The sequence below is a fragment of the Cimex lectularius genome, unplaced genomic scaffold, assembly GCF_000648675.2.
Source record: "Cimex lectularius strain Harlan isolate CLEC.00 unplaced genomic scaffold, Clec_2.1 scaffold260, whole genome shotgun sequence".
Taxonomy (NCBI): Eukaryota; Metazoa; Arthropoda; class Insecta; order Hemiptera; family Cimicidae; genus Cimex; species Cimex lectularius.
Genome location: NW_019392831.1, coordinates 273,101 through 286,000, shown reverse-complemented (window position 1 = coordinate 286,000; position 12,900 = coordinate 273,101). Strand labels below are relative to the sequence as shown.

The following is a 12,900-nucleotide window of genomic DNA, read 5'->3' as shown; positions in this document are numbered from 1 at the left end:
CGTCTGAGTAGAATTCAGAATTTTTAGAATTGATAAAGTCAATAAATGCATTTTCCAGTTCCGTTTGATTTTTGAATATTATGTGTTGTAAGTAGTGGTCCAGGTGTCTAAAAAAATGGTAGTCAGTAGGCGAGAGGTCCGGAGAGTAGGGTGGGTGAGGCAAAGTTTCATAGCCAAGCTCCAATAATTTTTGTGACGTTACACGTGACACATGTGGTCGAGCGTTGTCATGCAACAAAATGGGCCCTTTCCGATTGACCAAAGAGGGCTTCATTACTGCCAATTTCTGATGCATGGTATTAATTTGGTTACAGTATGATTCAGCATTGATGGTTTCGCCAGGATTTAAGAAGCTGTAGTGTATTAAACCAAATGAAGCCCACCATACCGTAACCATTACCTTTTTTTGATGAGTTGGGGGCTTTGGAAAATGTATTGGAGCTTCTCCTTTGTCGAGCCACTGTCCAGAACGTCTAGTGTTATCGTAGAGAATCCACTTTTCGTCACATGTAACAATTCTGGCCAGAAATGGGTCATTTTTGTTTCGACAAAGAAGTGATGCACAAACATCAAAGCGCTGATTTTTTTGGCGATCGTTTAATGAGTGTGGAACCCAATTTTCGAGTTTTTTCACTTTTCCAATCGCCTTGAGGTGGTCAGCGACGGTCGTTTTACTGACTTTGAGTTGCTCTGCAAGTTCTCGAACAGTTGTTTTGGGGTTTTCTTCCACCACTGATCGCAGAACATCATCATTAAGAGAGGAAGGCCTTCCACGACCTTCTTCATCTTCAAGGCTGAAATCTCCCTCCCGAAATTTTTTAAACCACCTTTGCACAGTGCACTCATTAACACAACCCTCGCCCCAGACTTGGTTAATGTTTCTAGCCGTTTGGGCTCCGCTTCGGCCGAGTTTAAACTCGTAAAAGAAAATCGTACGAAATTCTCGCTTTGACATTATAAGGATGACTGAATTATTTCCAAGTAGCGGAATGCTACAGAGGTAAACAAACAATATCATTTGGAAGAGGATTAATAAGTGTTGACATTCATACAAATGAGTAATCCTGTAAACGTAAACAGAATATTTTATATAGATTTTTTTTAATGAAAACTTAAAATCCTGCATTATTTTCCGGACAACCCAATACTATAACATATACTTATTAATTTAGGCTCAAAAAAAACCATGTCCTTCATAAGGAGTGGATTTATGGTATTATATTACCCATGTATCAAATATATATATATTTTTTTATTAAACCAATACCACCACTTAGCGTGGCAGGTGAGGAGAGGCCCGAGCCAAAGCACGCGTCCCATGTTACATGTCTACCTTTGAATTACACCTCAATGCAACTTTCTCTTATGAAATAATAAATTAGATGGTATATGTCTCATCTCCCAGATGTAATTAAAGTTTCCAATGAAAAAGGTCTGGCTACTCCAACCAAGGATTCGATGCCACTGATGAGATTCTGTCTCATATCCTCGTATTCTGGGCATTCCATAATTATATGGTTCATGTCCTCTGTACAATCACAGGAAGCATAATTGGCAGATTCTCTCAAGCCAATCTTATATTTATGAGCACCCCATAAGCCACGGTTGCTTCTGATCCGTGTGATTACTGTATAGAAGTCACGAGTTGCCCTGCATCCTTGAAACTACGGAATCTTGGGTACCACGGGGAACCTGAACCAATACAGTGATCCACCTGCGGAGCCATTATGAAATTCCTGCCACTCAGATAGCCAACTTGCATTGAGTAAACGTCTACAATCGCTTTTTGTATATTTATATTCGCAGAATTCCCCTGCATCGATAGCCTGTTTTGCCTTCACATCTATCAGCTCATTCCCACGGATCCCTGAATGCCCTCTAATCCAGCATAGAGTTATATTTTTTCCGCTGTTGACCAGTTCCCTATACACTTGCAAAATATATACTGTTACATGGTCCAGTTTCAATTTGGTATTTATTTTCTCTGTGTGGGAGACAATACTTTTTGAATCAGTCATGATAGCAATTTTCTTAACATCTTATTTTCTTTACATACTCTAATGCCTTTAGAATAGCCATGGATTCGGCAGAGAAGATGGAGCTATTTGCAGGGAGAGAAAATGTTTTATTCTTCCTCCGTACTGAGTTGTAAAGAGCAAACCCAGCCATACCTTCCTCCAGAGAACCATCCGTGAAAATTATATAATAGTCAGCAAGGTGTTCCCTGGCATCCGGCTGGAACATTTGGTTTGAAATCCATGGAGGAACCCTGAATAGTCCCGCAGGTATATACACCGAGGTGTTATGATTGCGGAAGGGGCACCAAAACTGTAGATTGGGTCTAGATTGCTTTGAAACGCTGAATAGATGAGAGGAAAAACTTAACAAAAGCATCGACAATCGGTGGTGACCTTTTATACCTCCAGAACTTGCTTGTTAGATCCTGCGATGCTACGGCAGCTATTTTGGACACAATGGGGCTATCATTTTGGTACAAGTTGATGATTTTGTTGATAGCTAGCTTTTTAATCCTGGAATTAAATGGTGGCTCGGCTGCCTCCGCACAGATGACTATTATGGGAGTGCCTTGTAGGCACCCTAAATTTCGGCGGAGACATTTATTTATAAATAATTGTACCTTTTTCAGGTGAGAGTCTGCCGACTGGCCTCATAAGGAGTTGTCAACTTTATTAAGTTAAGAATTGAACTTAAAATTATAATGTGAATTCCTTGCTTCTCTTTTTGTTGGATATTTTTCACCTGGATTATAAAAACTTCGTAAGCTTTGCCATTTTCGTTTGGAAGTTGGAAAAGATATTAGAATGTGTATTTAGTTTTTTAATTAAAGAATACAGTGGTCAGTTTTTTGGTCATTTCTAATTTGATATTGCGACCATTCATTGTTTATTTTTCTTCAAACTGGCCGATGAAATTTTGTACTATAAAAGCAAAATTATACTGGTTCAAAGCGCTGTAAAAATGGGTGTGAATAAAAAAAAAAATTTTTTTTGCAGACGTTTTATTCTGAGGATTGAACTAAAAACCAATCATTGAAACAGGTTTTAGTCATTTACAGTTAAAAATTATAAAAGAGTTTATACTGGATGTATGATTATAAAAGAATTAGTTTTATAAGCTTTTATTAATGCAGTAATATAAATAAATAGAGTTTGGTTTGCTACTGTTATATACTATAGGTAGACTAATGTATTCAAATTATTTTTTTTTTTTAAAGCATAATGATTTTTGTTTCTATTACAAAAATAAATAAATAAAACAGGTGTAGTTTGTGAATGTTTACATTTCTTCTTTATAATTGATGTTTTAGTTAACTGATTGTTATGGTATTTTCTCCTTTTTTCCTTTTGTTATACATCCTGCCAAGGACAATTTTGAATGTGGCCCAAGCAACACCTACTGAAAGTGGTATGGTGTTTTTTTTCTCATAGTTATATTAATTTTTTAAATTATGCGCAATTACAGGACAGTTTACCCTGAACATCAGTGACTTTAGAATCGTTTTGCCCAGGAAAGTTTCTGAAGAGGGTAAATTCCTATCGCACTACTTGCCCCATTTTTATAACGTGCCAGCACGGTCAAAACGGGATACGAGTCATCTGAAGAGTGTACACTACATTCTTCCACTGGATGAAATGGAGTACCATATCGAGTTATGGCCAACAAGGGAGATCTTTGCGCCTGGCTTGATTGTAGAACACCACAAGAGCGATGTTAAGCGCAATACTAGTGACATCAGCTTTAGTAAATTGCGGTCTGCTCTGTGTTACTATAACGGTGTCATCAGAGAGTTGCCATCATCCAGAGTTGCGCTTTCCACATGTGATGGATTGGTAATATTTCTTTATATTTAATCTTGTTAACTAACCGATAATTTTGAGTTTACTTTTAAAACCAAAAATGAATTATTTATGAAACACAAGGCGTTTTGTTCAAATTCAATAAATCTACAAAACAAAAACTGACAATTTTTACAATATTAGATTTCATCTATCATATGTTAAAAGTAAATATTATCTCAATGAATTGAATTGAAGGAATAAATTTAAAATTATTGCCCACATGAAAAATATTTTTTAAGTATAAAATTTGGCTCAATTTGATTAAAAAAATGACCAAAAAAACTAATAAATGTATGCTTTAATTGAGCAAATAAATAATTCTTAGCATATTGAATGAGGTAGCTTAAAAAGCTGTCAATCCTCGGTGGTGGCAAATTGTTTTTGTATTTTTTTCATAAATAACTTTAATTTTAATTATAAAACACAGTTTTTTTTTCATTTCAACTTTTGTCTAAATGAGCATTTCTGGGTGGGTCTCATTTGGCTCAAATGACAACTAAGTTTTCAATTTTCATAAAACTCATTTTGTTTTTTTTGTTTAGTTGTTATTTCTCTTTTTTTATTTATTATAATGCAATAATTATGAAATTGGTTGTTTTGTCATTATTTGAATTAGTAAGGTTGAAATTTCATTGAAAAAATAAAAATAGTAATTTATAATAAATATATTTGAAATTGGATTTGCATTTATATAGGCTCAAATACACACATGTACATAAGGGTGCCCCAGTTCCTTCTGACGAAACTCAGGGAATCGATTCTACTCTTCTTTTGGAGCAAAAAATGCTCAGGAGAAAATTTTCGGAATGTTCTCTATTTTGAAGATATTCGTCAATTTAGGTTTTTTTCAACTTTTCACTACCTTACCACATAAAAACGCTTACAACTTCCAAAATGTTGAGACTACAATAAATCCAATTACACCATTTGAAAGATGCTTGCCGTAAGATACTTCTATTTGCAATAATCTGAATGACATAAAATGTTAGCCAATATCAGTTGGAACATGTCAAAATTACAAAATTGAAAATTTTGGTCATGATTGCACGTTCTATTGAGGTTACAAAAAATACCTACAAATTGTCAAATTTCACAAAAACTTCTTCATCTAATATGCTTTACGTTGATATAACCAGGTTTTTAAATAACGTTCTAATAGAGTTGAAAAATCAATTTAATTGATTTGAAAAATTGAGTTGAAAAATCAAATCAGAATTAGTGGGATTCAAACCCAAGAACTTCGGCTTAATTATTAGGGTCAATTATGGCCACTAAAACAAATATGGACTAATTTAATAATTAAAAAAAGTAATTGCTTCACTGATAGCTCCCCATGGCCCTTTCATAAGTCACTGAGAATCAAATCCTGATTTCACGACATTTGAAAAATGGCAAAAAGAGGGACAATTTGTGCGGTTTTAGGTTGAGATGGGAAGTTGGTGTCCAAGGGGACCGAAGATACGATAGCTCAAGTGGTTAGAGCAGCGGTGTATTTAGCCGAAGGTCGTGGGTTTGAATTCCACTCGAGACACTAATTTTTCATCCCAACCAAAAATCTTAGATGAAAGAATAATTATTTGGAATAATTAATATGACCAATTATGGCCACTAAATAAATATGGATTAATTATATTTATTTATTTATTTTTTTTGGATACCAGGGACTGGAAGAGTTCCCTCTGAGCACTGCAGCTGAGCTGTACAGCTTATTGTACTTTATCCCTGGCTCCATATTTTGGGGAATGGCTCGCAACAAAATGTGAATTTGAGCCCCCATTGTACCGGTGTTCTTCCATCGAAGAAACTCATTTTTGAAGGGGGTAGGGACCAAATTCAGGGTCGCTGAGATCCGATCCTGCCCCTTCCATTGATGAGTGCTGAGTTAATTTCTTTCAATTGCAGCCACCGGTCCTCTTAGGTGTCAGAAAAAGTCCAGAGGCGACGATGGGGATCGAACCCACGACCGCGGGATCAACTAGCCGAGAGTCTGACACCTTAACCACTCGTCTACCACAGCCCCAATTATATTCATAGTTAAGTAATTAATTGTAAATTTCATTCTGATCTGAAATCCAAAGCCACAGTAGTTAGCAGAACAGGATGATAGCACTAGCAACACTGCAGACTTCACTACCATCTTTCACATTAATTTACACGATTATAAAAATAAAGGGTTTCACTACATTATCGTGATATTTTTATTTAAAATTTTCAGACACTTTGTTCCAACGAAACTTCAATTATTTTAAATATTGGTTTTTTAAAATATTTTTGTTTTTATAAATCAATGTTTAATAAAATATCAAATGACATTAAGTATATTTATGTTCATGCTAGGCTGGCTTCATTAAAATTGGAAAAGAATATTTTTTAATTGAGCCTAAGGAAGGAGGTAACATTCCGTCTGAAGATGAGAGGCAGGAACATGTTTTTTATCGAAATACTAGATCCAATGACCCATTTTTTTCAAATTGTGGAACTTCAGGTAACCATTGAGTGAATATGCGGATGTAGAATATGGAATTAAATTGAGATTGAACTCAGGAAGCAGCAAACAAGCGTGGGCTGAGCGTATGCAATGGGAATTTATACACGGAAGAACAATTGAAAAAACAATGAAAAACAATTTCAACGAAAACAAATCTCACACTTTGTATAAAAAAGATGACAAGTTTACTTCTGAAAATGAAAACTGGTCGAACATATGTCCTCAAGACAATTTACATTGTCCTGCAGACAAGGATCTTTTCATTGAATTGATGGTGGCGGTGGATTTTAGCGTGGACAGGCCGACGAGAGTTTTTGATATGGAGGAATATCTTTTGACTGTCATAAACATGGTAAATGTTTTTAAATTTTAATTTTGTGAAGGCGATCCAGTTTAAATTTTCCCTCAGGTTGCTACAAATTTTCATGATGGAAGCATTGGTCGACCCATTCACATAAAACTTGTCCGAATTATTTATCTGTCATATCCATATGAAGAGGTGAGAATATAATCCTTTAAATATTTTGAAAATTAGTTTTATAACAAATGAAAAGTCATACAATTTTTTTTTTTAATCGTTAGCTTGATGTACAGAAAAATTCACCAGAAAATCTCTTGAAAAAATTCTGTGACTGGCAAATGAATTTTAATCCAAAATTAGAAGAACATCCCAATCATCACGATTTTGCTGTTTTCATAACACAGTATGTTTGTAAATACGATTTTGAACCATTAAAACAATTTTTTAAAAATTTAAGGTTCCAACCCTGTGAAGGTAATATCTTAGGGATCACCAACATTGCAAGCATTTGTCGACCAGATAAAGCTTGTGCTGTTGTAAGTGACGTAGGATTACTTTTAGGCAACATCATTACTCATCAAATTGGCCATAGGTAAACTCAACCATTAACTCAAATTATAACTTAAATTCACATCTGGTAATTGATTAGTCTAGGGGCAGAACATGATGAAGACTCTTCAGATACATGTGCCTCAGAAGAACCTGATGGAACAAAATATCATATGGGTCCTGTGATCAGCACTTCTACCACTGAATGGTCATCGTGCAGCAGGCAACACATAACTCAATTCCTTATGTAAGAAAAAGTACCAACTTAAGAGGTCACGATAGCTCGGGTGGTAGAGCAGCGGCGTATCTAGCCGAAGGTTGTGGGTTCGAATCCCTGTCGTGCCATTAACTTTTTTTCATCTCAACTAAAAACCTTAATTAATTGTAAAGTACCAACTTAAGTTTAACAAGTTTTTAATTTTATTACAACTTACTAGGAACCATGCAAGTTGGTGCTTACAAGATTTTCCAACTGGCCATGACTTTTCAGAACCAACTCTCTTAGCTGGGCAGGTTTATTCTGCTAGTCAGCAGTGCAGCATTAACTTCAACATGAAAACCGTCGCATGTCTCGTTGGTGATGTTGGTATTTTCGGTTTTGTTTTAAAAATTACAAACTGAGAATTATTGTGGATTTTTACAGTTCTGCAAAAAACTCTTCTGCCAAATTTCGAATAATCAGTGTGCAAGTACTGACGATCCTCCATCAATGGGGACACCTTGTGGGCCAAACATGGTATTAAAACTTGACTTTTGGTTCAACCTGCGTAATTAATCTGTGCAATTGTTTTCAGTGGTGTTTCAATGGTAACTGTGTTCAGCGTGGGTCTAGGCCAGGAGCCGTCAATGGAGAATGGGGCTCATGGTCACCATGGTCGCCATGCACCAGGTCTTGTGGAGGTGGAGTGCAATCTACTCACAGGTCTTGCAATAATCCTCCACCCTCTAAAGGAGGCAACTATTGCCCTGGAAAGTGGATCAGACACAGAATGTGTTCCATTAATGTAACCAGATTTATTGAAATTAATAAACACATCCTTGCCATTAATAATTAATTATTTATAGAGGTGTGAAGGTTTTAGTCAAAGATTTGCACAGATTCAATGCAGAATGACTAACGACAGACTTTATAAAGGACACTACTACAGCTGGGATTACTACAGAACTATATTTGAACGTATGAACTAAAACATTTTAAAATTTAGTATTGAGCTGTATATAAAAATAAAGACAAATTTGAAAGAAGAAAAAAAAAACACTCAGTTTTTTTGTCAATCTTTAAAAGAATATTTTCTTCCTTCATAACGCCCGTGAAACTATTTTTAACAATTTATACAAATATAAACATTTACTGACAATTTTTAAAATTGTGGCTTTAATCAAAATAATTTATGAGTTTATCTTAGTAAAATGGACAAGATCTACTACCAATGGACATGTATTTCTTAAAAGCTTGATGAAAAAACTGAGTGTTTATTGCATCTTTTAAATTTACCTTATCCCTGATTTATACACGTGTACAGAATTGAGACTATCACTTCTTGCAATCACTGGAAATTCCAGCTTTGTAGCTTACAGTGAGTTACCGGCGGGCTTTGAGAATCACCATTCCGGGTGTTGGCATTCCGGTGACAGACCACAGTCTTAACCGTCCAGCCACCAAGGTTCCGAGCCAACTAGGTCATTTCAGCTCCCTATGCAGTCAGTTCCTAAATCCAGACCCAATCACACACTCTCTCACCCTTAAATACATTTTTTCTTATTTATTACCTACCCATCCATAACGGTATGTTATACCAGGTTATATAACCATTTACCTTATATTCTTACCATTCACTCATTTCGGGTGAGTTTATTTGATATTCCTCCATCACCCTCTACACAAGTTATAAAACTAACCGAATTGAAGGTTGATAGAGTACTCAATATTCTGCCACACAAAACATTCACGCCAATAAATACATTCACTCTCAATACACTCTAGTGACACAAAACTATCAATAATATGTACAATACCATCATATTTTCTCCAAGAATCAGAATATAGATTATATTTTATACGATACTATACTTGCTGCCATGCTTAAGCACAATTCCCATTCTTCCTACATGCTCTCTATATGGAGCCAAGGAATTGCCCCCTCCAATTAGGTTGCTCACATCAAGCAACTTTTCTCTATTGAGGGTGAGGATGACTGTTCTTCTACGAGTCGGTCAGAGCTTCTCTGCCAATCTGGCCACTGCTACCTTCTTCTTTTAATAATTTATTTATAGCATTTTTAGGGGACCCAGAAAACAACCACCATTTTACCAAGATGCTCCAATTCATGGTATCTCTCCAACAGAGGACCTTTTATCCCAGATTTTTTTATATACACTTATAATATTAAGGCTGATATCAATCACATCAAGATAATGTAGTATTGAGAAGAGTAAATATTTAATTTTTAGAAGCAACTTGTGCACTGATTTGCATCAACGAGTATAAAGAAATTGCAGTGAGATCATCAATTGTAATGGATGGAACGCCGTGTAAAGCTGGCACGAGAGATGTGTGTATTCGAGGAGCGTGTGAGGTAAAATATAGAAATTCTAGTTTTTTTTTGTTTTTTTTTGGTGATGTAATTTTTTTTAAAATAGAAAGTAGGATGTGATTGGGTGATCAATTCAAAAAGCAAGGAAGATGCATGTGGGATTTGCCATGGAAATGGGACTGAATGTAAAATTGTACAAGGATTATTTTCTGGAAGCAACATAACTGGTTAAATCAATTAAATCCTATATACAATATGTTGGATTATTTCATTATTATTTTTTTTTTTTTAGGTCTGCAGCCATTTTTAAAACTTCCTTCTGGTGCAAGTATGATATTTATCCGGGAGCTGAACCATTCACCTTGCTATTTGGTAGTTTCTAATTCAATAACGTCTACATATTATTTAAACGCTTTAGGGTAATTAAATCTTAAAAATATTAAGAGGAAAGATATTTATGTAATAATTTTCTAGGAGTAACGATCATATGCCAGGAAAATTTTTACTGGGAACTACTACTGGAGTGTACGAAGTTAAATCAGACATGGAGAGAATTTTCATAAGAGATCGGCTTAATGAACATATCACATTTAGTGTAATGAACGAACTAGTTACTGAAAACTTTATTATTTCTATTAAAAGGTATATTGTTTTAGGTGAAGTGTTCTTGCTCAAAATTTATATCAGCTCCAATTCAATATCAGTACGCAATGCCTGAGGTAACTCCTAGAATACCAACCTACAACTGGCACTACATTTCATGGCAAGAGTGCTCGCATCCTTGTGGAGGTGGAACACAGGTTAATTTTTTTTTTAAATAAAAAAAAATGGCTTTTGTTAAACAAATGCTACTGCAGAAAGCAATACCGGTTTGTATCGAGGAAATCGCTGGGGAGGTTGAAGACAAATACTGTAATGAGAAGAATCGTCCTGAGGAAAAAGTAAGAACGTGCAACAAATATCCGTGTGTCACAAGGTTAGATCTTAAGATTAGTTATTATAATTCAGTAGATAAGAAACAAATTAATTTCAGATGGTGGATGGGACCATGGTCTAAGTGCAACTATACAGGAGAAGGGTCCTCAACTAGATTGGTATTATGCGCACGTTCACCAAAAAACTCAGATAATTATTTAAAAGTAAGCATAGTTTGAATATGTATTATAATAAAGAAACTTTTTAAAATAAGAAATATTTTAGATCGTCAGAGAAAATGAATGCTCCAAACAAAAACCCAGAACTGAAAAGTCATGTAATGAAGAAAAGGAGATTGAATATTGGTTGAATAGACAACAAAAAACTTCTTTAAATGTAAGAGAATATATGATACCTAGAATTAAGACATGTGAGGTTGATGAGATGATAATCTATTGCTTCTGATTACTGATTTGATATAAGATGAACTCTGTGACCAATCATTTCTATCTATCATTTCTCGCAGCCTGATGGCAATTCCAGCTTTTCCCGAATTTACATTAAATTACTAGCAGTCCTCGAGAAACCCCACCTCGGGTTTTGGCAGTTTTGGAATCAGACCTCAGTCTGTCCAGCCACTGAAGTTGAACTCCAGAGGCAATCAATACTTAGATCATTTTAGCACACAACGCAAGCAGTACCTAAATCTGCACTCTCAACACGACATACAGGAATGACACATCTTCACAGAACACAAACACTTTGAGCCCTGAAGATGATCTCAATAAAGATCGAAACGTTGGCACAATAAAGAAAATGTTTTTCTAAAACCTATTTCACATCAGACTGCATCTCACGATCTCCAAATAATCATTGGCTAACTGTCATAAAACACTGCTATTAATAGTAAAATCCTGCCAGTCATTTTTCCTTTGTAAATTTATTTACAATATTAAATATAGCCACTGTAGTGTTACTAATTTCATAAAATAAAATTAACCTTATTCATTGACACAAAACAAAATATTCATATAATTATGTAGAGTAATTTATTTCTGTGCCTAAATCAATATTATGATGTATGATGTACATATTCACCAATATTACAATTTAAAAATAATTTATTTTTTAGATCTTGCAGAAAACTAAGAACTTCAAAAAGTAATGTAATTTATCATATTATTTCCTTGATACTGTTATATACTTAAAATGATGCCTCTTTTCAGAAATAAAACAAGGCGAGCAAGTTGTCAAGCGTCAATTGAAGGCGCACAGCATGACTTAAGCAATGATTACTTATATGATTTAAATCCATATGTGAAATCAAATGTGAAGAAACTAAATCACATATCAAATATACAATACAAAAAAGAAAACATAGATTTGCAACCGAAAATAGGCAGTAAAACCAAAACCAGTCATGCTGAAACAATAGAATATGGCAATGCACAAAATTACTCAAATACGTGGGACAGTGCAGTACTTAGAGAAGTTATCAATTTAATATCTAACAATTCATTATTCAACGAAATGGTAAAACCAGCAAAGAAAACAGAAAACCAAACTGTAATGCCAAAACAACCAAGGGAGAAATCAAAAGGTGAAGAAAATTGTATAAAAGAAGACATCAAAAGCTCTACAACGCCGAAATACACAAAAGAGGTAGTGACGTGCACCACGATACAAAATTTACCAAAGCCTGTTGATTTCACTAGTAAAATAGAAAGAGGTAATTCGTCCTCGTACAAACTATTACTAGCACCAAAGCAGACAACAAAAAAACCATTCATCCAGACTGACATTGAATATGAATACTTTGGAGATTCAGATTTGCTGACAATGGCTAAAGAAGAAATTCGCAAAATCGTTGGCGAAGAGGTGCAAGAAGAATTGCAGAAAGCTAGAAATGAAGCAACAGAACCACCATTGATTGAAAGTGATGAGAAATAAATGTGGATTAATATAGATTTGTTGTATGTATTAGGATCAATACTGAGGTCTTTTTAATTGTAAAATCAAATTATTACAGTGAAGTCGTACTAGACCAAACACCACTAATCCAAATGTCTGTCTAATCTGAACATTTTTTATATATGAGATTTCCTCCTGTGGAATGTTAGATGATTTTTGTCCTGTTTTTGATTGTTACCTACCATCTTGGACGCCTATCCTTGCTGATTTTATTGATATTTCGTATTTTTATTGGTTTTTAAAAGTATATATTTTGTGATATAATAAGTGTATATTTTGGCT

The 12,900-nt window shown here is 34.8% G+C and overlaps 1 protein-coding gene across 1 annotated transcript; it reads left to right on the top strand.

Annotated features, from left to right (window-relative positions):
- The first annotated feature begins 3,234 nt into the window (after positions 1–3,234).
- On the top strand, positions 3,235–12,614 carry LOC106663927 (A disintegrin and metalloproteinase with thrombospondin motifs 10). Its single transcript, XM_014389177.2, has 22 exons — positions 3,235–3,426; positions 3,484–3,851; positions 6,198–6,345; positions 6,405–6,700; positions 6,758–6,847; positions 6,931–7,052; positions 7,107–7,241; positions 7,299–7,445; positions 7,636–7,780; positions 7,842–7,934; positions 7,993–8,202; positions 8,264–8,375; positions 9,650–9,774; positions 9,839–9,959; positions 10,025–10,151; positions 10,207–10,327; positions 10,389–10,532; positions 10,590–10,708; positions 10,766–10,871; positions 10,933–11,043; positions 11,780–11,808; positions 11,874–12,614. Exons 1-22 carry the CDS (start codon positions 3,342–3,344, stop codon positions 12,595–12,597), a joined length of 3,678 nt encoding a protein of 1,225 aa, XP_014244663.1. The 5' UTR covers positions 3,235–3,341; the 3' UTR covers positions 12,598–12,614.
- The last annotated feature ends 286 nt before the right edge of the window (positions 12,615–12,900 follow it).

What these genes read in the sequence shown, in the direction of transcription:
- LOC106663927 (XM_014389177.2), top strand. Translation starts at nt 3,342, where the DNA reads ATGGTATTTTCTCCTTTTTTCCTTTTGTTATACATCCTGCCAAGGACA. An exon ending in TTTGCTGTTTTCATAACACA is followed by an intron (nt 7,053 to 7,106) that starts GTATGTTTGTAA and finishes TAAAAATTTAAG; the next exon opens with GTTCCAACCCTGTGAAGGTA. An exon ending in CTACAGAACTATATTTGAAC is followed by an intron (nt 8,376 to 9,649) that starts GTATGAACTAAA and finishes TTTAATTTTTAG; the next exon opens with AAGCAACTTGTGCACTGATT.